This window comes from Perognathus longimembris, chromosome 1 (assembly GCF_023159225.1).
Source record: "Perognathus longimembris pacificus isolate PPM17 chromosome 1, ASM2315922v1, whole genome shotgun sequence".
NCBI classification, from domain to species: Eukaryota; Metazoa; Chordata; class Mammalia; order Rodentia; family Heteromyidae; genus Perognathus; species Perognathus longimembris.
The window spans coordinates 100,925,314-100,951,867 of NC_063161.1; the positions used below are offsets into that span (position 1 = coordinate 100,925,314).

Here is a 26,554-nt window from a genome sequence, read left to right on the forward strand (position 1 = left end):
AAATGCTCCAAAAAGACTAATTAAAAACTTAAAAATGGCTTGAACTCAGGTCCTGGGCACTGTCTCTTAGTTTTTGTCATGGCTAGTACCCTTCCACTTGAGCCACAGGCTCTACTTCTGGGCTTTTGGTGGTTACTTGAAGGTAAGAGTCTCACAGACTTTCCTATTTCCTACCCAGGTTTGCTTCAAACTGTGACACTCAGATCTCCTAAGAAGTTAGGATTCTAGGTATGAGCCGCTAGTGTCCAGCAAAGAAAGAAAAAAAATATTTTAAAGAATTTTCTACTCTGAACATTGTTTCCCATGTTAGCATCAATGAATCAATTAAAAATGAAGGGCTTTAGATACTGGTTATAAGGAAAATGTGCTAAATGGTGAAAATACTAATGAATATATTCACAAGTCACACAAAATATCTGCTAGCTAGTACTTACCAAATACCTATTACATCTTGAAGAAAATCCATTAAACAAGAAATAGAAACCTCTATTATTTTCTCTCAAATGCAGTCCCATTTTCTTTTAAATTCACTTCTGCCTTATTTCATTTAAACAACAAAGTTTATAGGGAGAAGGTGAAAAAGGAGTGCATTTACTTGATTCAATTCCCTGGTTCAGGAGGGAGAAGGTGAAAAAGGAGTGCATTTACTTGATTCAATTCCCTGGTTCAGGTTACCGTGTGATGTTACTGAATTCTGTGTGGCTTTTTAATGATTATTTTTATGATTTCACTACATAAAAATAATTGTGTCAAAATAAATATTAAATGTCATGTCAAAATAAATAGCAAACTTTAAAAATTTGGAAGCTCAAGTATGAAGGGGTTATCTCTTAAGTATTACTTGCTCATAGCTACAAATGGAGCCCACACAATTTCTTTCATCTGAGTCACTTAAATTCCAATGTGTCTTTCTGGTAGCAGGCAACATGGCTTTACATACAGCACAGAGATAAACATTTCAATATATATCAGACATGCTATTTTTAAAGTGAATCTGTTTAAAATACATAATAAGTAAATAATAGCAGAAGTAGCAGCACACAAGTTATATACTACTGGTAAAATATGTGCAAATTATTATCTTCTCCATTTTACTGATTGCATTTTGTAAGTTAAGTATGATGTAAAAGTAAGTGTTTTGATGAATATCACTGAAGAAACCTATTAAAATTAATAATAGAATGAAATAAAATCACTTTTTTCTAACATAGCATTTGCAATAAAAATTTCACAATTTACTTAACTGGAGGGCATACGTATCAATAACATTCTGTATAAGGCTACATCTGTATATGCTATATTGTACATACTACTATAATACTAAAATCAGTAATAATAATAATAATTACTAATAAAATCATCATCATCATAATCTCTACTGTAAGACTAAAATGACCTAAGAGCACTGCTGTTCCACTCCAGTCTAATTCTTTTTCCTTAATAGAGAAAAAAGGTACCTATGGAAACTACAAAAGACTAAATTTGATTTACAAAAACAAAAAACTCCAGCACTTACTGTCGCGGGGGAGGCTCGAGTTGTATGTGTCACTGAATGACCTGAATTCTCCATTGAATTGCCAATCAAATAGGTTCCTCCAGAGCTGCTGATGAGTTGTCCCCCTGTGACGCCCATCTGAATCCCACCAGTGCCCACCATACTGTGGGAGGAGACCACGGTTGTCACCTGTGCAGAACTCCCTTGAGTATCAAAGTAATTCCCTCCAGTGTTTTGGCTGTACATCTGTGTTTCTGTATAAGGATATGTTGTTGTTCGGCTTTAGAAGAAGAAAGAAAAGAAGAAGAAAAGTTACTAACTTATTTATTGCATCCTCCTTCTAATGTGAAAATGTTTACATATTTACAAGACAATCATTTAGCAAAGCCTTTGGAATATGTCCAGTTATACTTCTTTAAATGAAACCTTATTCTTGTAAAAGGTTGGATTTACAATCCACAGTAAAAGTACCCAACTTGTTCCTGTACTCCAGGGTAGTTGTCAGGTACAAAGAAATCAGTCCTGAAAATCACTATAAAAGTATTCTGCCTTTAATTAGGATTTCAACTTGTTTTCTGCACATTAGAGTAGTTGACAGGTGCAGATGAATCAGCTCTGGCCACTTCCCTCCAGAAGACCTTCCAAATCGAATTCTAATAAAACAGGAAAATCTCAGTTTAACCAAATCTGAGATTAGAAAAACTAAGACCTAACTGCTTACAAGGTGGACAAGCCAAGGGCTCAGGCTATTTCATATTCCCATGTGACTCACAATAAATTTTGTGGGTGAAATAGCTTGCATAGATATTCTTCACCAACATAAGTATCTTGAGCAGAGTTTATTCTCATCAGACCCTAAATCCTTTTCTAGCATCTTTCTCTCTCCCTCATACTCATACTTCTCCTTTATGATAGGGCATGTGTCCTCTTCATGTTATCACTTTCCACTTTCCTACATCTACAGCAAACCCTCTGCCCTTAGTATTTCATTGAAATCACTTTTAATAAGGTCATTTGTGACCAAATCTAAATATCAAGCTAAAAGGTGCCTGTCATCCCTCATCTCTTTTTTTTAACCTATCTGCAATGTGACAGTGTTGACCACTCCATGTTGCCCTTTCCCTCTTTTTCTGTTTTGATTAAGCTTATTTCATTTACCATTGACTGTAACTTATACTTTAAGATGTTTTGCTTCTTTTGTACCACAAGCTCATAGGAGTTATAAATACAAAATTATACAGGCACAAAATACAACATACTTATATTTTTAAAATTCAAATATCAAATTAGAATTCCTAGCTCTTGAGAATCTACCGAACTGCTTATCTTGGGAGTTGGTGTTCATGCCTTTAGACATTCCCTAACTTACATGAAGGTCTTGGTGTCTTAACCACCCAGATTAAGACATTTTATTCCATTTCCTGTTTTCTATAGCTGAAGAACCTTTTTCAATTACCATTTTTCCTTGTAACCTATTATTACGTTGTCTGAATTTTTCAGTTTTTCCCTACTGAGTCAGATACTACATAACATATACATGCTCATAGCATGCGTGCACATAGTAAATTGTCATAGGAGTTTGTGCCTCTGCTCACTACAGTCTAGGTAGATTTAAAGAAATTTAAAGCTCTTTTTCTTTTCTTTTCTTTTCTTTTTTTTTTTTTTGGCCAGTCCTGGGCCTTGGACTCAGGGCCTGAGCACTGTTCCTGGCTTCCTTTTTGCTCAAGGCTAGCACTCTGCCACTTGAGCCACAGCGCCACTTCTGGCCATTTTCTGTATATGTGGTGCTGGGGAATCGAACTCAGGGCCTCATGTATACGAGGCAAGCTCTCTAGCCACTAGGCCATATCCCCAGCCCTTAAAACTCTTTTTCTAACAGACAACTGATTACAACTAATAGGAAACTCCAGTGGCCATCTCCACATATAAAATCTAACATACGATTATATTTTTCTCCTTACTCTTTTTCTATACCTATTCCCACTCCCCAGTAACACCCTAGCAGTGAATAATACCTCCAAACTAAATATGGGACGTTGCAACTGATTCTCCTCTTATTTAGACTAATATGACTCACTAAATATTGCTAGTTTTGTCTTCTAAATAAAATTTGAAAAATCCAATTCCTCTTTTCAGTCTCACATGTATTACCAGAATTCATAATACTCTCTGGTACAGTTGCCTTCTAATTGGCTTTCCTTCCCCTCATCAGGTTTCAAGTCTACCTCTAACTTTGCTGCCAGGGAATTTTCTAAAAGGTAAAAGTGAAAACAACACTTTGCTGACATGCTCATGGCCTCAAAAATCTTATTTGCCTTCAGAAAGTTTCAAAGCTTTCGACAGTCTTAAAGTAGACACTAAGGGTTGATTCCTACATAATTTCAAGAATAGATACTTACTTGTCCAGCTTCTCAAATGCTTCCACGTTGGCCAATTTGCTCATCACTTCAAAGTGTCAAAGGTTTCCTCTGCTCTCATAGCTTTTGACAGTTCTATTGAACTCTCTTCCCTTGTCCCAATCAACCTATACCCTACTTTAATGCTCTTTATCCAAAATCTTTTTTTCCCATCATTTGTTTATTCCAGAAACTCCTTATAGGGTTGTTATGGCTTTTTCAAGGAACTTTATTAATGCTATCTACTTTCCTGATATATATCTTACTAAATATACTGAACTTATTTTATTCATACTTTTGTGCTCCCATGAAGTGGTGTTTTATTTCTATCTGTAATCTCAACACTTTGTAAACATACCAGTCAACACGTTAAAGTACGATTTTCACAAAAGATATTAGGTATTGTAACCAGTTTCATAAATTTCCATAACACAAATTCTTTAACTTTTTTGTTAAAACATGAGAAATTATGTGAAACTTCCTGAGTCATTTAAAGTAAGAATTTCCATCCCATTATAACACTAGTAATTTACAATATAATTACAGAAGTATAATAATACTATTCAGAAAGTATTCTATATTGAGTAAGCAGTGCTTTCCAGAAAGAACCCAGCAGATTCAGTATAATTTTACTGTAGAAATTATAACAAGAATAATCTCATAGTGAGCAATCTTTTTTTTTTATTGCCAGTCATGGGGCTTGAACTCAGGACCTGGATTCTATCCCTGAGCATTTTTGTTCAAGATCAGTGCTGAGCTACTTTCAGACACCTCTGTTTCTTAGGTAGTTAACTGGAGATGAGAGTGACATAAACTTTCCTTGCCTGGGCTGGCTTCAAAATGCATTCCTCAGATATCATGCTCCTGAGAAACTAAGATTACAGGTGTGAGCCACAAGCATCTAGCTGAAGCACTCTTTACACCTAGACATATAATTTAAGTACATTAAAAAGTTCCTGTCATCACTGTTGTATTTCCCAACTGAGCATCATATTAATTTAATAAAATAGCTGTGTTGATTACACTTTATAGAGAAATGAAGCCATTTTAGTTTAAATCTATTACAATAACACAGTCTGATGTTGGTATTTAAGTAGAATCAAATAAGTTCTATACACAGGTAGAGGACAATAAATACTTTGACAGATGCAGAAAAAAGCTCTGACCTTTTTTTCACAGAACAAGCACAATGATTCCTATTGGTACTAAGTAGATTATCTCAAGTAAAAAATTAATAATATATAATGATCGATCACAATTATTAACAATTTTTACCCTGCAATTATTTATGTACTTTCATATATTAACTCATTTAACCATTCTGAAAAGTCTCTGAGGTAGGTACTGTTATAATTTCTGAATAACTGAATTTTGGCTTGATTCAGAGCTTTTGTACAAAGCACTTAGCTGATGAATACTGGATTTAAAATCAGAATTTAGCCATTATACCAAATACAAAGAAGTTAATGTTATATGTATATCAACCATATCTGGGAAATAGCTTAAAACTATAGAGATATTTACTAATAGGTAGTATTGGGGCCATGCTAAGGTTCTGGTACTATTTGGGATTTCCTTACTCTTCACACTGTTTATTAATGCTACACTAGTCTCTTCTCATCCTGACAAAACCTGCTGAGATAATAAGCCTGCCTAACTGACTTACTCAGGCAATTTTGACAAACCAAACTAAAAGGTGAATTTTTAAAAAGTAAAACAAAAATTCAAAATGAGAACCTTTCATTCCCTCTGCTCAATTGATATGGAGAAATTCTCAATTCTGCATTATCATCAACTATGTTTAACTCATTGTATGATCTTCTGTTTCTTCACCTATAATTTGTGGCTGGGAATATGGCCTAGTGGTAAAGTGCTCTCCTTGTATACATTAAGCCCTGGGTCCGATTCCTCAAGACCACATGTGTAGAAAAAGCCGGAAGTGGTGCTGTGGCTTAAGTGGTAGACTGCTAGCTTTGAGCAAAAAGAAGCCATGGATAGTGCTCAGGCCCTGAGTTCAAGCCCCAGGACTAGCAAAAAATATATATATATATATCTTCAAATGTAAATGGTGTTCCAAAAAAAAAAAAAAGGCAAAAGCAATGGTAATTCCCCTAAGGGAAAGCCAGAATTCAACAATAAATAGAAGACTGAGTATTGCTTTTGTCTTGTTTAATTACTCCCTAAACTGCTTACAAGATTATTGAACAACAAAATGTGGTGTTGAAATTTTACTAAAAATGGATTTCTTTATATATTTTATGACTGAAGAGTATTTTTTAATCTATTTATTTAATTTCTTTACTTAACTATTTTGTGGTGTTGGAATCTTTGTGCTTATTAAGCAAATGTGGTCTACTCCTGAGCTACATATGAAACCCAAACAATATTTTAAATTACAAAATACATTGAGATTTTTTAATTGTGAGATTAATAAATAAACCCTTTTGATTTTGATGATTAGCCATTAAAATCAGAAGTTTATTTCTCTTCAGTGAGGAATACAAAATAACTACCATGGATGATATTTACTAATTTGCTTAAAGTGACTTTCTCCCCTAAACATAAAATAACTCAAGATCTATGTAACTCAAGCTATCTTTCATTTTTTAAGAGATTGAAGATCCTTATGATATCAGCAAAGTAGGCCTTTTTTGACTGTACAGAAATCTCCATGCTCTATTCAAAGAACAGTTCTTACTCCTGAAAGGCTTTCTATTTTTCATGAAATATAAATGACAAGGGGATTCACAAACTAGATCCTATATTTCTTAAGGTATGCATGAGAAGTATGAGTGAACAACCCTCCTATTCTCAAACATAAAACCCCATAGAATCAGTTCTTCTAAGCATAAGACATTTTAAAGCGAAGAAGAAAGCATAATTTCACCTACAAACACTGAAAACATACAGTTTTATCCAAAGAGAAAAAAAATCAAAGAGTTTCTTTCTAATCCTTTGAAATTTATGGGAAGAATAACTAGGTGGCTTAAAAAACAACATGATTTTCAAGTGATGACATGAAAGTTTAGCCCAAATCAAGCAAGTATTGCTATTGAATAAATTACTGAAAGTTAATAAATTAGTGTACCAGCTCCTGAAGTAGACTATTAACTACACACCTATTTTAAGGGACTAATTTTTGAAACATGGTTTGGCAACCTCTACACTGGAATTGATAACAAGTCTATTATTTCAACAGAAAGGCTGTAACAATGTTAGTAAAGGCCTACTATATAGCATATGCCAATACAACGAACAGTTTTACATTTTAAAACATGGGGGATTTATAAATGGTGGAAAAATTCAGATGGTGATTATATAGGGAAATACAAAAGCTTGATGATTTAATTTGGCCATAACATACCATTGTGTCATCATTTTACATTAGCATGTTGTAGAAATGAGTTGGGTAAATATGAGTCAAAAAAGGGGAAAGAAAGGAAAAAAAATTTTATTCCAAAAATCTGATTACTTAATACACAAGAAAATTTCAGTTGAAATGGATATTTTCTGTATGGTATATGACTTAAGTCATTATCAGAGACAGTATTTCCTAGCTAGTTTAAGCCCAGTAATTTATATTATTAGAGACCACAACTGTAAGAAGTTGTATAGTAATGAAGATGACTATGATTTAGACTGGAAAAATATCATTGGGTGAAAAAATTACTAGGAAATAAATTTTTTCATTCACATTGGGCTCCTTCAGAAGCAGGGATAAGATAAAGAAGTAACAAAGCTTTTCTATATCAATAAATCTTACTTATTCTATAAATCAGTCTCAATTGCTCCTTCAAGATATATTCCATTTCACTGAACCATATGATTGGCCTGTTGTGCTAGCAATAATTGTCAATACTCATAGTGAGAACCAGGTAAAAGTATCAATTAATTATAATGATTACACATTCTCATAAGTGATGACCATAAATTTGGTGTACTGACAGCACCTCTGGAGTAAGACTTTCTACATAGCCACACAAAATGAAAAAGCTGGTAAGAAGGGTACTGGTGAATACGCACTTAATGAAGTATGCACAGGTTATAGAGTCATTACTGGGTGCTGGAAATTGCATGATAAAGATCAGAGTCCATATTTACTGGGACAACCATTTGCAGATGTTGTTTATTATCACAGAGAAATGAGAATCTGAGATCAAATACTAGTTGAATAGTAATTCAGAGTGGTATAACAGAAAAACAGGGATTCTTCTTAGTGCACAAGGAAATCTATCAAATAAAGGAGAACAATGACTCTAAGGTGAATATTTGATATACAAATTACATGTAGTCAAATGGCAGTATTACTAACTTATGAAGATATTAGTTTAAGCTAAGAAAATTATTTGTGTTCATACTTGAGGACAATGTTACCACCTGGCTGCTAAAATTTTTAATGTAATTCATGGTAATATGATGATATTTCAATATTAAACATTAAAGTGATAATTTAGAACTGCTATTCAAAATTTCTTCTTGATAGTAATAAATGGGTTATAGATAAATCTTCCTTTTGGCCAATAGGGAACAGTTGTGATAAGATGGTTGGAGATGAGGATGCAGCTGCACACAAACCAGATCAAAGCTAATTAGATTTTGTAGCAAACTGAACTCATGACCTAGACTTACTTAGTCACAATCTAACCTAATGTGCTAGAAGGCCACAGAACAAACCTGTTGGCACTAGCTGTCTTCATGAATTCATTTCTGTACTTTATGGTTCTTCTATAATTTTAAATAATCAACTGTACAGATGTTATTTTCAAAGGTTTTATGAATACATGAATTCATTCAACTCACATCTCTCAGAGTGACCCCTAATATTAGTAGGGAGACAGTTTAAGAATGTACCAGAAAATAGGCAGATTTTAGAGTCAGAAGGAATGTAAACAACCCAAATACAAAATTTAAAACATAATTAATATTTATTTAGAACTTATTATTTCTCCACTGGAACATAAAGCACATCTGCTAAGCTAATTATCTCCATTTCACAGATTATAAAAGGTAACTAGAAAGTCAGACCCTCAGAAGTTAGCAGAGCTAATCCTTCTTTTCACTAGTACAAAAAAGAAGATATGAGTGATGGAGGCTATACAGTTAACTCCCTACATCCTTTCCCTCCACACCTTCTATCACACAGACCTGAAAGTTACAAACCCCCAATCTCAGATTCCCCTGAAGTCAAGCATTACTATGTGTCACAGGCAAAGAAGCAATAACAATTGGCTATATAGTGACCTCTAGCAGTGTCTAGAAAGTTATTTATTTTCTGTGATAACAGAAAGGTCAAACTGGCAGGCATCTCTTTTATTTGGTATAAATCCCAGCAAGCAATTTGGATTTATGATAGAAACTACAAAATCAGGGTACAGGATGACCCAATTCTATACAATAAATGGGTAAAAATTTCCACAGTGTCCCCAAACTATGCAGAGAGTAGCAGAAATGTACAGGGTTCTTTTAAGTGATAGCCACCTAAATGTAAATAACAACAAAATACACTCCCATTCAGGGAGAGTTCTTTCTATTACTGGAAATATAAAAAGGCAGCAGTCACAGCATAAACAATAGGGATATGCCAGAGTTCTTTATAGAGTAAGAATAAGCTAACTACAGAGAAGGAAAGATAGGGTCCATGTCTCAGAGGTGGCAGTGATACATCAGTCTTGAAAGATCACACTAAACTGATGGGCATTGGCAACAAAGGAGAATGCATATAATGCTGTCCTCAGAGAGGAAAGGGGGGTGGGGGGGGGGAACTCACATTTCCAAAGCACAGAGACATGAAATAACGTATCTGAAGGAAGTATCTGAAGTTTCTTAGGTCTATAACTGGTGGAAAGCAAAGCTTAGAGAAAGGGAAGAATGCCAAGGCAAGCAATAGAGGCAGTGTTGAGGCAGTGATGGTATAAGCAGACTCAGTGAACAAAAGTAGTAAGACACAGAGTTAATATCAAAGAAAAGCTTTCTTTCGGTTTTATTATGTTCATGTTGAGTGTTGAGTGCATAAATATTATACCTTCTAATCCCCACTAAAACAAGATTATCTTTTCCCTCATTCCATGAAAACAAAATAATAGCAAGCTCACAATATTTAAGTAAAATGACCACTATGATTATAAGATTAGTACATAGTTAAACCAAGATTCCGGCAATCTTCCTTCTCCTTCTAATAACTATTACTACTAATAAGATAAATCAACAAATAAAACTCCTATGTCATGTATTCTTGGGATAAATGACACTACCTATGGAAATAATGGGTACAGATAAAGAAAGCAGAATTACTCTGGATTACTACACCAATCCTTAAAGGAAGGTGAGTAGAAGACTCAGTGAGAGAATTTTGATTCATTCAGGTGAATCCAAAAAGCCAGAGGTTACAAACAAAAACACAAGTTGAAAAAAACTTTGGAAGACTTGCAATAATTCTTAGTTGCTTTATTTTTAGTAATAGATTATTTATAACAAGTAACTAGAAAGACCCCAAATTTACAAATTTACATTATTATTGATGCAAATGATATAACTTAATAGAGGGGTGTATATTGAGATTGGAAAATAAGACTTACTGCATGTTAGTCATTTTTATAATAAAGTTAGAAAATGTGTGGGAACAACCCAACAAAACTCCTAATATACTAGTTTATAATAATTTACAGATAACTATCTATACGAACAACACTTTTATATTTTTAAGTGGGTTTTGTAGCTGGATGCCAGTAGCTCACATCTGTAATCCTAGCTACTCATGAGGCTAAGATCTGAAGATCTCAGTTCAAAGCCAGCCCAGGCAGGAAAGTTTGTGAGACTCTTATCTCCAATAATTTACCACCCCCCCCCCCCAAAAAAAGGCCAGAAATGGAAGTGCCGTTCAAGTGGCAGAGCACTAGCCTCAGGAACAGTGCCCAGACCCTGAGTTCAAGGTCCAGGACTGCCACACAAAAAGAAGTTTCACAAAGCATAATTAAAATATAGAAATCAGTGGAATGAAATATGTTTTACTTAGTCTAGGGATATCTACTAAAGAGTAGATAATTGTAATGTAATACTTCAGGAAAAAACATATATTCTTAACAAACATAGACAAAGCTTTAAATTTTTCTCAAAAACTCTGCTCTAATAAGAAATAACTGTGACTCTGGAGGCTAAGTTCTGAGATTTGAGGTTCAAGGTCCAAGAGACATGCATCATAAATTAACCAGCAAAAAGTCACAGGAGGAGATGTGGCTTACACAGCAGAGCACCAGGCATAGGTGAAAAGGCCAAATCTAAGAATGAGCCCAAAAATTCAAGCCCAATGACTGCACCACTGCCACTACCACCAACAAACAATAAATACAACAAGGAAACAATTTGGGATCCATGGAGTATATTATTTCACTCTTAAGGAGGGAATGGAAGAGGCCCACACATACAAACTTACATTGCTCCATTGGTGTAGACAGTATCGCTTCCTTCCACATACTGCACCTGAGCTGGATAGACATGTTGTACCTGCTGCACAGTCTGTACCTGCTGTACCTGAAAAACAAATGTCAAGACCACAGTGAGAGGCACGCAAGACACAGAACTAGATTTGCCAATAGTTTTCTCCATAGCATCCAAACATAGGAATGGCTCACAATGAAAACTATGAAGTTCATGTTTATTTCAACACTAGCACAGGCAGGTTGGGTCCAGATCAACTGTAGCATTTGTGCTAAATCAATTCCACAGTAGTCTGACAGGCATGTATGGATTTGCAAGCTTGAAAATGCCCTAGTTTAAAATTATGAAACTTGCTCATTCATTTATTAATTTATGAAAATCTATTCCATTTTATTTTATAAGGCTAAATTTATTTTTAATTGAACTCAATCATAATGAAAAATTGTAAAACATCAAACATGGAGAAATAGTATATTCCATTCTTGACTCCATGCACTCATTTTCCAAGATAAATTAATGGTCACTAGCTCCCTCTTGTTTTCCCTAACAGTATTATTTAAAAGCAGTTCCAAAGATTTCCTGTTTTTATTAGTAGCCTCTTATAAGGAACAAGTTCCTCTAATTACTTAGTTAATTTAAAAAAATGATCATATAGAAAGACTAGGACAGCTGGGAACATGGCCTAGTGGCAAGAGTGCTTGCCTCATATACATGAAGCCCTGGGTTCAATCCTTCTGCACCACACATATAGAAAAGGCCAGGATTGGCGCTGTGACTCAAGTGGTGGAGTGGTAGCCTTGAGCAAAAAGAAGCCAGGGACAGTGCTCAGTCTGAGTGCAAGTCCCAGGACTGGCAAAAAAAAAAAAGAAAAAGAAAGAAAGAAAGATTAGGACAAATAAATGATTCTTTTACTTCTAAACAATGACCTTATCCTGGGGTGTTCTCCAAAGAGAACCAATACGCTTTTATTTTAATGAAAGAGGCTGCAGATGGGGCTTAGGTGGGAGCATGTCTGCCTAGTCAGTAAGGCCCTGAGAGCAAGTAAGACATCCAATAAAGATTGTGAGAGATAAAGTTCTTCATGAAGAACAAAATAATACCAAATGACAATTGGGCTTCCTCTGTTTGAATTACTAAATTAAATTTCCCTGTAATTGATAATATCTAGACATTTATGGATATTTTCAAACATATCCTCTCCACTCCCTTCTAATCAACCATTAAATTTTTGCAATGTTCACGTTACCTTCTCATATCACTAATTGGTTTTCTCTATCTAAATTCTCTCCTCAACCAATCTTCTATTTCCTTCCAGGCCTGATTAAAAATTTAGTTTCTCCCATAAGGCATGTAGCTCAGTAGTAGCACACTTACTTGTATTAGCATTCACAAGGTCCAAGGTTTCATCTTTAGTTTCTCTAAAAATTACTTCAGCAACTTATTTTATCCCATTTGAGACTATTCCTGTCCATGAATTCTCAGGACTCACTAACATACATTCCCAACTGATTCCCTTCTTAGGACTCCATGCAATTGGCAAAATACATTAATTTGGAAATAGGATCATTAGTTTTTTTTTTTTTTTTTTTTTTTGATGGTTGAATGGGTCTCAGCCGCCCAGAGGGCGGGGAGAAGGAAAGGATCATTAGTTTTAAATCCTGTGAGATACTAGCTATTTATACATTAGGGTGGTCAGTTTATTTCTTTAAGTATTAATTCCCTCTGCAAAAGATAAGAACATCAAACAAGGGATTTTTGTGGAGCTCTAAAGTAAATAAGTATAAATAAAAGCATATTTATAGATTATATAATAATCACAGTAAACAATGAATTTGTGAAATTGTCTATGAAATGCCTAAAAATGAGTCATATCTTTTATTGACTTTTTTTTTTTTGCCAGTCCTGGGGCTTGAACTCAGAGCCTGAGCACTGTCTCTGGCTTCTTTTTGCTCAAGGCTAGCACTCTACCACTTGAGCCACAGAGCCACTTCTGGCTTTTTCTATATATGTGGTGCTAAGGAATTGAACCCAGGGCTTCATGTATATGAGGCAAGCACTCTACCACTAGGCCATATTCCCAGCCCAAGTCATATCTTTTATATCTGTGAAAATTTCATTTTTACATCCTACTAGTTTTAACCCACATATATATACATACATATACATATAAAAAGTGTTTATCAAGGATCCTTTAAAATAATGCAATTCTATAATTAAAGTAGAAACAAACAGATAATGTGAAGAATCTTGGAAAGGAAAAATGAGGAGATGAAGGCTAACTTTTCAAGGACAGCAATATATAAATGCAAGTCTTGATCACATAGAGACTGTGCAGTTGAGTATAAAAATAGAGCATGGTTCTTCACATAATGTACAAGAGTAACAAAGTGAATAGGAGACAAAATTAAATAATTAAAATACTAAATTACCATTTTAATTATTATCTAGCATGTATTTTTTTCTGCAATCATTCAAAACAATGGACTTTAGATAGTTTTTTGTTGTTGATGATGGTGGTGGTGATGGTGATTGAATTCAGGGCCATGGCTCTGTCTCTGAGCTCTTTTGCCCAAGATTAGAGCTATACTACTTTGAGCCACAGTCCCACTTCTGGTTTTTGAGTGGCTAATTAGAGATAAGAGAGCCACAGTTAGGTTGGGGTAGCAGAGTGGAGGACTTTTCTGCCTGGGCTGACTTTGAACAGGGATCCTCAGATCTCAGCAGCACAAGTAGCTAGGATTTACAGGTAGGAGCCACCAATGTCTGGCTTAAGATATCTTAATACATTTTAGTTAAGGTGAGAAGTAAAAGTGTGTATACATTTCATACTTTGAAAAGACATTCTTTTTAAAGGCATGAAAGTGGAGGAAGCAGAAAAAAGGGACTGAAAGGACAAGAAAGGAAAAAAAGAAAAAAGAAATATACCTTTTTCATGTACATATGTCTCATCTGGGATTTTGAAAATAAATTTCTTAATTATTTTTCAGTTTTGTCATTTGATTTTGTTTGTTTGGCAGTGGTGCTATCTTTATTAAGATAACTTGGAAAGCTACAAAAATGCTGCCTTGTGCCTCAAATTCAAGTCAGTCAGATCCAAGAAGATTTCTGTGTTGACAGAGAGAATTGGTCTGGAGTTATAACTCAAGACACATAAGAGAAAATGAAAATGCTATAATTCCAGGCCATCCCTGTAAGCAATAATACACATAAAGCAGTAATATGTATTTTTATTATTTTAATTTTATTGTCAAGATGATGTACAGAGTGGTTACAGTTGGACACATAAGGCAGTGAGTACATATTATTATATTCCAAAAGTCCAGTATGGAGTAAAAATACTGGAATTATTTCGTAATTGCCCAGTGATTAGTTTTGCACTAATTAAAAGAAACAGCCAGTGAATATTTATAAAATTTGTAATATCTTCTAATATAGATAAGTGCCTACTTAGAAGCTTAATGAAATCAGCAAGAAGTACCTATTATTCCAAAATGAATTGTTAATATTGTTTAATGTAGCACTAAAAACCACAGGTGTGACTGCATGCTATTTTCTGTTTGTAAAATACCTGTGACAAAACATTCAAATATTACTTAGTATTATAATATTAAACATTAATTTTTGTTCAGGTACTTGCTAAATTCTTACATATTACAAATATTTGCTTTTAATTGTCATTGACTTGGTACAAGAACTATTTGATAAGCCTTTCTAAGCAAGATTACGAAACTACCAGCTCACAGACATTTCACTACTATTTCACAAAACTTAATTTCCTACCTATTCTGGTGAAAACTCTAAATGGAGACATTTGCTGCTATTAACAATATCTAGCAAAAGCTGTATATAAGCTCTGTAAAACTAAATGTATCTCTTATTTCATTGCCATCTCCAAAATAAATGGCCAGAAAGAACAACAAAGAGAATTAACAAATATTCTCAAAATTAACAAGCATTCTCAAAATTTGATAAATACTGAAGTGGCCAAAATGTCAACTAAAAAATATGAACAATGGTAGAATAATCAGGGATATCCAACTTTTTAATTAATTATCTGTCCAAAGAGTAAAAGTCATCTAAATACACCAAATTAAAAATCACACTGTGGGTGCAGAGGCAGCAGCTCCTAGCAGAAGATCACAATAGCTCAATAGCTATGTACATATGATCATATAAGATGAGACTAAGAGAAATGAACTCCAAAATCCTGAGACAAGTGGTTTATCATCGACGTTATTTTCCATGTACTATGTGAAATTATTTCTTCTTTCTTCTGTTCATCTTCCATATGATTTAGCCCCTGTTATCACTGTATTTGATTCTGTTACTAGGGGTATTGTATATATGACTGTCGGAATTAGGGAAGGGAAAAGGGTAAAAGGTTAACCAATGCAACAGCAATGGGTACAAGACAGTATGTTGTAAACTAACTGTACATCCGGGGATGGGTATTGGAGAGGCAAGAGGTGGGAGAAAAGTGAGGGGAGAGAGGGGCTGGGGATATGGCCTAGTGGCAAGAGTGCTTGCCTCTTATACATGAGGCCCTGGGTTCAATTCCCCAGCACCGCATATACAGAAAATGGCCAGAAGTGGCGCTGTGGCTCAAGTGGCAGATTGCTAGCCTTGAGAAAAAGAAGCCAGGGACAGCGCTCAGGCCCTGACTCCAAGGCCCAGGACTGGCCAAAAAAAAAAAAAAAAAAGTGAGGGGCTGGGGATATGGCCTAGTGGCAAGAGTGCTTGCCTCATATACATGAGGCCCTGGGTTCGATTCCCCAGCACCACATATACAGAAAATGGCCAGAAGTGGCGCTGTGGCTCAAGTGGCAGAGTGCTAGCCTTGAGCAAGAAGAAGCCAGGGACAGTGTTCAGGCCCTGAGTCCAAGACCCCGGACTGGCCAAAAAAAAAAAGTGAGGGGAGAAACAAGTTGGACAAGAAATATACTCACTACCTAATGTATCTAACTGTAACCCATCTATACATCACCTTAGCAATAAAAATAAAGATAAAAAATGATTGTGCTAATTTTTTTAATGTTGGCAGTAATGAGACCTAATTACAAAACATGTTTAATCAGAAATTTGTTTTCTGTCAACTGAATAAAAAATCATTCATGGAGGCTGGGAATGTGGCTTGGTTGAGTGCTTGCCTAACATACATAAAGCCCTGGGTTTGATTCCTCAGCACCATATACACAGAAAAGGCCGGAAGTGGGCACGTGGCTGAAATAATAGACTGCTAGCCTTGAGCAAAATAGAAGCCAGGGACAGAACTCAGGTCCTGAGTCCAAGCCCTAGGACTGGCAAAAAAAAAAAAAAAATTGTTCATGATACAAATAAATAAAATGTATTTATATTCATGCTAACTAGATGATTAAAAGACAGCATTCTTACACAGATACAAACTTAAAGTGAATGGAAACAACGTAAACAGCTATTTACATGTATTATGTACTTTGCTTATTTCGTGTAAATTTTCATTATTTGTATTATTTATAAAATAAATGAGTAACAAAGCAAATTATACACCACAAAGAAAATATGCTAGTTTAACACAATCAATTAGTACATTTTGCAAATTTTGACAAATTTGCACAATATGTTATTTTGAATGTGCTTCAAGAAAAACAAAGTGAATCATACTTCAAAATATAAACTCTTTTCAATAATAAATGGAACCATTTATTAGTCAGCTTCCAATAATTCTAATATATTTGCAATAATTTCTTCATTGTCAAGATCTTCATCACCTTGCTCATATAGCAGTTTTTCTTAGATAGCTGGTTATCATTAAACACTCGAAACCATAGTCCTAAACTGCACTAGTCTATTCTAACAGATGTATAGAAACATCGCAATAAAGCCCATTGGAAAAATTTAAATAATTATTAAAAGCTTCATTAAGGTCACATTTAAGCTATCTACAGAAGATAGTAAACAGTCTTTCAGAAATTTTTAAATGGGATAGGATATTAAAATAGTTGTGTTGAAGGCTCTCAAGTAACTGACCAAATATGTCACAGAGATAAAAAAAAATGACTCACATATTACCAGGTATTAATAACAGAGTCAGAGGAAAGAAAGACATTCAGAGTGATAAAAAGAAAGTAAATTAGTGAATTAGGTTATTTGTAAGAAAATAGAAGAAAAAGAAGTCTCCTAATATTTCTAAATCAATAAATTGTAGGAAAATGAAGGAATTGAGGAAAATAAGCCTAGAAGGGAAAATATGAAAATTAAAAGGAAAGCCTAGAGGTGGTCTCAGGCCTGTAACTCTAACTATACAGACGATTGAGATCTAGACTTGGCAGAAAGTCTGTAATGCTACTTACTCCAGTTAACCAGCAAAAGGCTGGAAGTAAAGGTAAGGCATAAGTGACAGAGCACCAGCCTTGATTGAAACCCCTCTACCCCACCCCACACACACAGAGAAAAAAAAAGGGGAATAGAAAAATGACTGATCTGCACAAACAGGCAGGGAGGGTTTTAGAAACATAGAAACCCCAGTGAAGAGTCAAAAATTCTTGCTACAAACTATTTAATAAAACCTTCACAGGAACAAGCCCAGCAACTGTTGTGGGTTAGGGAACAGAGAAGGCAGTGACCTACCAAGAAAAGGCCAAGTAAACTTCCTGGCATAAAAAAAAGTGTTAGTTTGGTCAAATGATAGAAATAGGATACAATCCTTTCTCAAAAACCCATCAAACTCTACAAATTAGATGTATGTCTAATTACAAATATGTTGTCATTTATTACAATTTAAAGGTCAAAGAAATATGTCTGTACAATATTTCTGTCTTTCTCCATCATACATACATTTCATAGAATTCAATACCAACTGAGATTAAATGTTTTATTTCATTTCACATGTTCATGTCAGTGACTCATTATTTGTGTGTGTAGGTCTAGGCACGCGTGTGTGTGTGTGTGTGTGTGTGTGTGTGTGTGTGTAGGAGGTGGGTGTTTCAGTTTAAAGTGAAATGGGATTTATCAAGTTTTGCATAATGTCATGAAGACATAAATCTAAGCTAAAACTTATGTTGGGGTATTACCCAAGAATATAATTGAAAGTAATGACTTTTCAAGTTAATAACATAAGAGTGAGTTTTTATTGAAGTTAAATAATTACTAAATTACCTTACTCTGCTTATAGCAAAGGACTGATTAAGGCTACTAGGTATATATTACTGAAATGTAATTTTAATATTTGTACTTGGTCTCAAGGGTTGTGTTTGCTAAATAACAGAGTTGCATCTTTATAGTGCATTGTAGTTTTTTGCTGTTGTGTTTTTTCTTTAATTCTGATGTCTGTTTATTTTTGGCAATACATTCTTTTTTCTCCAGTGGATTGAAGATGATAAAGCAAATAAATTTAGACACAAAATAATACAACCAACTCAGTTTCTGTAGCATCATAGCTAATTTTTACTCTTTTTAATTTTAATGATTTATATTAAAAGAAAATGCCTAGGATTAAATCAGTGTTTCCACTTCTATAGTTCTAAAACACATTATAATAAGTATCAGATAATTGATACAGATATGCTTTGACTTCAGGGATAATTTCAGTGATTTGTATAAATGAAATCTTTAAATTCCAATTCAAGGTAATGATGATAAATTACTAATAAACTAAGTTTTACATGTGGCCAGAAATTTAAATTATGCAAGCGTTCTCTTTAACAAATAAATCATTGTAGAAAAGTAGTTAGAGCAAATAGACTCATCAACTTAAGTAACATGACGGAGCTGGAGGAAGTCCAAGACATAGTACTATAAACTGCTGAATGATTGAGAAATGGATTAACAAATGCAACATAATATGAGTTAGGTGAGAACAGAAGGCTGGTGTAGGAAGTGCTATTAGTCTTTATTCAAACAGTTAAGTAATACTAAAAGGGAAAGCCTTTGGCTACTCTCTGCTCTAAAAAGATAAATTCAACTATCATCTGAAAGGTCTATGTTCAGGAACGAAGAACAACTGCATTTGCAGTTTGAAGAGGGGCTAGGCAATGTAAAGCTCTAGAATTTCCAGCTTCATTCCTCCAAAGAGGTTCTGGGAAAAATCAATCTTAAATACACTTGTTAGAAGGAGGAGAAATTAAGAGATAGAGGGTAGAAAGAGAGTAGGTAAAAAGGAAGAATAAAGGAAGGAAAGAAAAAAAAAAAGAACTTTAAAACATACAGATACTGCCTAATGCCTATGTGTAATCCTAGCCACCTCAGGCAGCTGAGATCTGGAGGATTGCAGTTTGAAGCTAGCCCAGGCAGGAAAGTCCTTGATACTCTGACTTCCAATTACCACCACCACCACCAACAACAACAACAAAAAACCTGGAAGTAACACTGAGGCTCAAAGTGGTAGAGCCTTGAGCAGAAAAACTCAGAGACAGTGCCCAGGCCCTGAGCTTAAGCCCCATGTCACTGAAAAAAAAAAAAAAAGAAGAAAGCAAAAAAACAAAACAGATATCACCTTAATACCCTTTAGGATGGCTACTATCATTTAAAACAAAAAGAAAGGAAAAAGGCGGAAAGAAGGAAATGAAAAGAGAGAGCAGCATGAAGAAAATTGCAACACTTGTGCATCGCTGGTAAGAATAGAAAACAGTGCAGTTACCATAGAAAACAGGATTGTGGTTTCTCATTAAAGTAAAAATAAAACCATGTAGTTGGACAATCCCATTTCAAGTTATATATTCAGAAGACCCAAAATCAGGACTTCAGAGGTATCTGTACACATGTTCAGCATTATTCACAATTGCCATTGGTGCTAACAAAAGTGTCTACTGACACGTGGAAATGGTTTTTTTGGTTGTGTAGGTTGAACTCAAGGCCTCGGCGCTATCTCTGAGTCTCAGTAGGACTTTTCTGCCTGGGTTGGCTTTGAACTGTGATCCTCAGATCTGAGCCTGCTGAATAACTAGGATTAAAGGCAAGAGCCACCAGTGCCCAGCTTATGTGTATTTTTTTAATGTGGTATATTACTACATTGAAATATTACTGTGTATTAAAAAGAATTTTGTGATACATGCTAAAATAGATGAACTTTGAGGATGTTACACTAAGTAAACTAGTGACAAAAAGACAGTGCAGAATTATTTAACTTACATAGGTCATCAGAATACACAGATTTTTTAAAACAAAATTATAACAGTGGTTTCCAGAAGAATTGGACTATGCACAGAGTTTTAGTTTTCAAAGACGAAAAAAGTTCTGCTCACATAACAATGTATATACTTAAACTGTCCACTTAAGTGGTCAAGAAGATAAATTTTACCACATTTTTTAAAATACAGGATTAAAAAAAACCCAAAACACTGGAATAGAAGACTTTTATGATCATTTCCAGTTGCACAGTTTAAATTGGCACTAAAAACAATTACATAATTTGTTACTGGCATGGTACAAGTTCATAAACAACACAAAAATCACTATCTCATAAATTTTTCCCACTGTATTTGCAATATGTATATTATAACCATTAATCTCTGAGATTCAAGGAATGAATTACACTGATGGAAACTCATTCTCTCACAGAAACACATTTCCTAAATATTAACTAAATGTTGAAAGTCGTATTGTCAAATAGAAAGTTGTATAATTTGTTTTTGTCTGTCATGGGGCTTGAACTCTGGACCTGGGCAGTGTCCCTGAGTTCTTCAGCTCAAGGATAGCACTCTACCACTTGAGCCACAGTGCCACTTCTGATTTTCTGGTAGCTAATTGGAAATAAGAGTCTTACAGACTTTCCTTCCCCAGGCTGGCCTTGAACCGCTATCCTTAGATCTCAGCCTCCTGAGTAGCTAGGATTATAGGAATGAGCCACCAGTGCCACTAGAGTTGTATAAATTTAAGATTACTGTCAATCTCTCCCAAAAGCTGTCATGTGCATCCTAAAGGTGATTAACTCCCAGTGTGGATGAAGGGCTTTACTTCACATTGTCTCTGAGTACCAGTGAGTCAGCTTGTGGCAGCTCCAATTATTGTCACAGCTGTAACACTTATAAAATTGATCAAACCAGATTATCATCTACCCACAAATTCTCTGGTTTCCTAATAAAAGATGATAAGGTTTCAAAAATAAATAAATCTTATGTCATTCCACTGAAGTATTACTGCAAATGTATAACTTCATTTAATTTTTTATTAAATTTTCTTGGTTTTTATTCCTTTTGGTTTAGCAAAGATCAATTAAAGATCAATTAACACATATTTAACTGTATTTATAGAAATCTAGATAGTTAGACACAAGTTTAGTAACTGCTTATATTAATAAAAGTGGAAGTGGGAAAAAATGAAACTTACAAATGAGCAAAGATATGAATACATATATATATATATGACACATATATATATGGCTTCACCAGGTATTGTGCCTCCAAACCTGTAAACCTAGCGAGTAAGGAAGCTAAGATCAGGAAGAATGAAGTTCAAGAGGAAACCATGGCAAAAGAAAACAAAATACAAAAAAATGTGATCCAATTCATAATAAACTTCACACCAGTGATTAAAATAAAAATCAAAGCCAGAGACAAGCTAAGTATCATTTTCTGAGTTTAAGATATAATTTCTAACTTTTAGTATTTTTTCTTTAGAATAATTTTTATATTATAGCAATCAGTGTGGTTTTGTGTTGTTTTTGGTTTCTTTGTTTTCCTCGTAGTAGGGTTTCAACTCCATGCTTTGTGCCTGGTAGTTTGCTAGTTATTTTAGAATGTCATGTACTCTTCTCCCAGGGCTGGATTCAAACCATGATACTCTGAATTCCCTATAGTCCCAGCACCAATAGGTTTTTAATGTGGACCTCCATTGTACCACCAGTTCTTTATATACACCTGTGTTTGGAATATAATTGGTGATATTTAGAAGTAGTAATTCTTTATTGAACATCTGCTTTCTATGTTCAGCTTATTTACTTTTTAATTTGTAGTGAGTGATACAAATTTAATTTGTAGTGCTTGATCTAGGGACCTTGCACTTTCTCTGCACATGCCAGACCTTAATTTTTTTTGATAATGACTGAGACACCAGAATTGATAGGGAATGTATAGTGATTTAAGAAATAACATCAAAATTGATTTCCTCTATTTTTCATTACTTTTTCTAATACTGACAGAAAAAGTAACTTTTTTTTTAGATTGGAAAATACTATTGGAAGTAACTAGTTTTTTTAAATTTTATGTATCAAAAGATATAGTACTAAATAAGTATCTATGTCTACAAAATATAATAGTAGCCCAAAATATTACTTAACAAACATAGCTAAGGCTGGGCAAAGATTTTTCTGCTTTGATTTGTCTGATTCCTTATCTTTACATAAAGCTTGGGCAAGGGCTTTGCCACAGGAGTATGTCTCCTCAGCTCTTGAAGTCACTCGTCTGTAACTGTATTTTTTAAAACAGAATTTCAGACTTTTAGAAAGTTACAAGAATTTCACAGAACACTCTCAGGTAATCCTTTTGGTTACTCTATACTTATAATTTACTACACATTTCGAATTTACACACATTTTTCAATTTTGTGTGCGTGCGTGCGTGTGTGTGTGTGTGTGTGTGCGCGCGCGCGCGTGCTGGTTCTGAGGCTTGAACACAGGCTTTGGTACTGTCCCTGAGCTTCTTTTCTTGCTCTTGGCTGGTGCTCTACCTCTTGAGACACAGCTCCACTTCCTGGTTTTTGGTGCTTAGCTGGAGATAAGATTCTCATGGACTTACATGTCCTTGTTGACTTCATTATTGTCAGATTTTTATCCTCTTGAGTAGCTAGGATTATCACCAGCATGAGCCACCAAATCCCGACAATTTTCCCACTTTTTAAAAAGTCCTATACATATTAATGCTCCTAATTAAGATCTAAGTTTAGCACTGGCTTCTTGTTGCTGAAGGCTAGCATACACTACCACTTGAGCCACAGCGCCACTTCTGGCTTTTTATGTATATGTGGTGCTGAGGAATCGAACTCAGGGCTTCATGAGGTGAGCACTTTACCACTAGGCCATATTTCCATCCCTGCCTCACTAGTTTTGCTCTTGGGATTGTTCAGTAATGCATGGAGACTTATAGAGCTAAAATTAAACCTTCCTGACATAAAGTATATTATGCTCTTTGATAGAGATCTGCCAAGTTTAGTGGGCTTATCCCACTTAAAAGCTTATCTTGTTTTAATTTATCTGACTGCTTTATATCTGGGGCTAGAGCTTAAGAGCTCTGGTCCCAAAGTCAGATGACTCAAGTTTGCCTCTTGGTTTAAAAAAATCAGGGGTGAAGGAAGATATGTGCGTTAAACGCCAGACTTTAGCACTGAGTTACTTAGGTAACCAGGAAAAAAAAAGAGGAAGGCACTTCTTTGGGCTAAATAGAAGTCTATCATTTTCACAAGGGCTCTAAGAAAAATGAACATTGGAGTCTTTTCAGGAATAGCAGTAACTGATGTCAATACATTTTTTTTCTAAAATGTTTCACTCTAAAAATAAAAGTAATCTTTTTTGTGGGGGCACATTGGTCATGGGACTTGAACTCGGGGTCTGGGTGCAGTCCCTGAGTTCTTTTGCTCAAGGCTAGTGCCCTACTACTTTGAACCACAGCTCTACTTCTGGTTTTTGAGTGGTTAACTGGAGATCAGAGTCTCACAGGAACCTTTCTGCCCCAGCTGGCTTTGAACCGTTAAATTCAGATCTCAGCCTCCTGAGAAGCAAGGATTACAGGTGTGAGCCACCAGTGCACAGCTTCAATAATATTTGTGTGTGTGTGTGTGTGTGTGTGTGTGAGAGAGAGAGAGAGAGTGAGAGAGAGAGAGAGAGAATAAATGTTAGGTAAACATTCTAGGAAGCTATAATCTTCTCATATTGGTTTTAGAACTTATGAGAATTTTGATGAACAATTCAACTTGCTGCAAAAGATCTCCCTGGAGGTTCCACCATGGCATCTCAGAAGCTGCTATGAGGTGCATTAAGGCCCAAATCTCTTTGCTCCTCCAACACACACACATAGTTATTCAGAACCATGTAGCTTATTTATTATTCTGTATATCCCTTCAATACACATGGAAGCATTTACTACTATATGAATTTACTGGTACCAGCAAGGAGTCATTTGCTAAACAGATGTAAAAACTACAACCTATTCCTAAAGGAAATAAATGTCAAACCCATACATATTCACTTTGTAATCACTGCTTTACAGTATATTTTGCAAACACAGTCATAAGTTGTCAAGGCCAAATTACTATTATACAAAGCAAGTTATTTCAATTCCTGGATTCCTGGTTTCCTCAGTGATAAAGGAGAATAATTCTATCTACCTTGCAGGTTTATTTTAAGCCTTAACAATAATGAGTGATGCATTAAATATACAGTAAGGTGCTTCTGTCACTGTGTTTCATTCTTGCCACTACAGTTCTTAGAAAGTAGAATGGGGGGGGGGGTGGGGCTGGGGATATAGCCTAGTGGCAAGAGTGCCTGCCTCGGATACACGAGGCCCTAGGTTCGATTCCTCAGCACCACATATACAGAAAACGGCCAGAAGCGGCGCTGTGGCTCAAGTGGCAGAGTGCTAGCCTTGAGCGGGAAGAAGCCAGGGACAGTGCTCAGGCCCTGAGTTCAAGGCCCAGGACTGGCAAAAAAAAAAAAAAGAAAGAAAGTAGAATGGGAACAACACCTATATGAGAGCTATTATTGCAGACCTTGAATAATTTACTGTGCAGACAGAAACATACACAACTTATTACAATTTTTGTGTTTGTAGTTATGGGTGTCTACATTAGAAAGCAAAAGAAATCTCAAATTAATAACCTAATGATATACCTGATTATATTAGAAAAAAAAAACAGGCCAAATCCAGAAAGAAAAAAGCCCTGGGTAGAAATTTTTGAGATACACACTAAAACAATAATGCAAAAAATGAATGAAATAAAGATGATTCTTCAAAGCAATAAATAAAATTAACAAGTGCTTTACTAACCTAACCCAGAGACAGAAGACCCAAATTAATAAAATTAAGAGATGAAAAAGAGGATATTACAGTGACTATAACCACTGAAATCCAATAGATCATTAACCACTATATTAAAAATTCAAGATCCAATGAATTAGAAAATCAAGAATGAAAAACATTGCCAAATATAATTGACTAAAATTGAACCAAAAGATATAAATAATATAAACAGATGAATCATAAACAATGAATATATTTGCAATTATTGCCACCAAGTCAAATGTCTAGTAATCAAGGAAAAAGAATCAAGAATTTAATAAAGAAGACTAAAGTGGCAAAAGAGAATCATACAACAAAGAAAAGTCGAGGACCATAGGGATTGCTGAATTCTACCAGACTTTAAAGAACATTCACCAACAAACCTTAAATGGTTCTGTAAAACAGAAAAGGAAGGACATTTAAAATAGGAAGGGAAGGAACTAAAATCTTTTTCTATAAATCCAGTATTACAATGCTACCAAAACTAAATAAACACACTAAACTAAATAAAACTAAATAAAAACACATCAATAACACAAACATTGAAACTAAATAAAAACACATCAATAACACAAACATTGAAACTATAGAGTTTGTTCTAAAAATGCAAAAATGGTTAACCATATGGAAATACACAAATGAAGCACAGAACAAGAGTAGAAATAAAAACAAAATTAATATCTCAAGAAATGTGGAAAGTAAAATTGTAATAGAACTCAAGATCTTTCATGACAAAAGCTTTGAAATAACTAAGGACAGCAAGATAATTCTTCACCACATAAAGGTCATATATGACAAACATATGATAAACATTATACTGTGTAGAAAAACTCAAAGATTTTTTTTCCAAAAATCATTAATGAGACAAGGTTGCCCACTAACATCACTCCTACTCAATATAGTGTTTAAATATAGACTGAGCAATAGGGCAAGAAAATGAATTGCAGGAGATATACGAGCAAAGGATTTATTTTTCTATTTCCAGATATTTATAAGATTTGAACACTCCATCAAAAAACTCTTACATATGATGAATACTTTTTAAAAACAGCAAGATACAAACTCAATACATAAAATTCAATAGCTTTTATATGCATCAATAACAAATTATAAAGATAAAACAAAACAGGATAAATGTCCTTCTGAGAACAGTCTAAAAAAAAAAAAAATCAGTAGCACACTCTGGTGGCTCATGACTGTAATCCTAGCTCCTCAGGCGTCTGAGATCTAAAGATTGAGGTTCAAAGGCCAGCCTGGGCAGAAAA

General features: G+C 34.7%; 1 protein-coding gene across 11 annotated transcripts in view; it reads right to left on the reverse strand.

Moving 5' to 3' along the window:
* Rfx3 (regulatory factor X3) overlaps positions 1 to 26,554 on the reverse strand; it is a 242,910-nt gene that overhangs the window by 94,695 nt on the left and 121,661 nt on the right. For all 11 annotated transcript variants that reach the window (XR_007211313.1, XM_048344023.1, XM_048346027.1 and 8 more), the window contains 2 exons: positions 11,321 to 11,418; positions 1,517 to 1,775 (listed from right to left, as the gene is read on the reverse strand). Coding sequence is in view for 10 of the 11 variants with exons in the window: in XM_048344023.1 (XP_048199980.1) it covers positions 1,517 to 1,775; positions 11,321 to 11,418 (357 nt within the window). In the remaining variant the exon portion in view is untranslated. The remainder of the gene's footprint in view (positions 1 to 1,516; positions 1,776 to 11,320; positions 11,419 to 26,554) is intronic.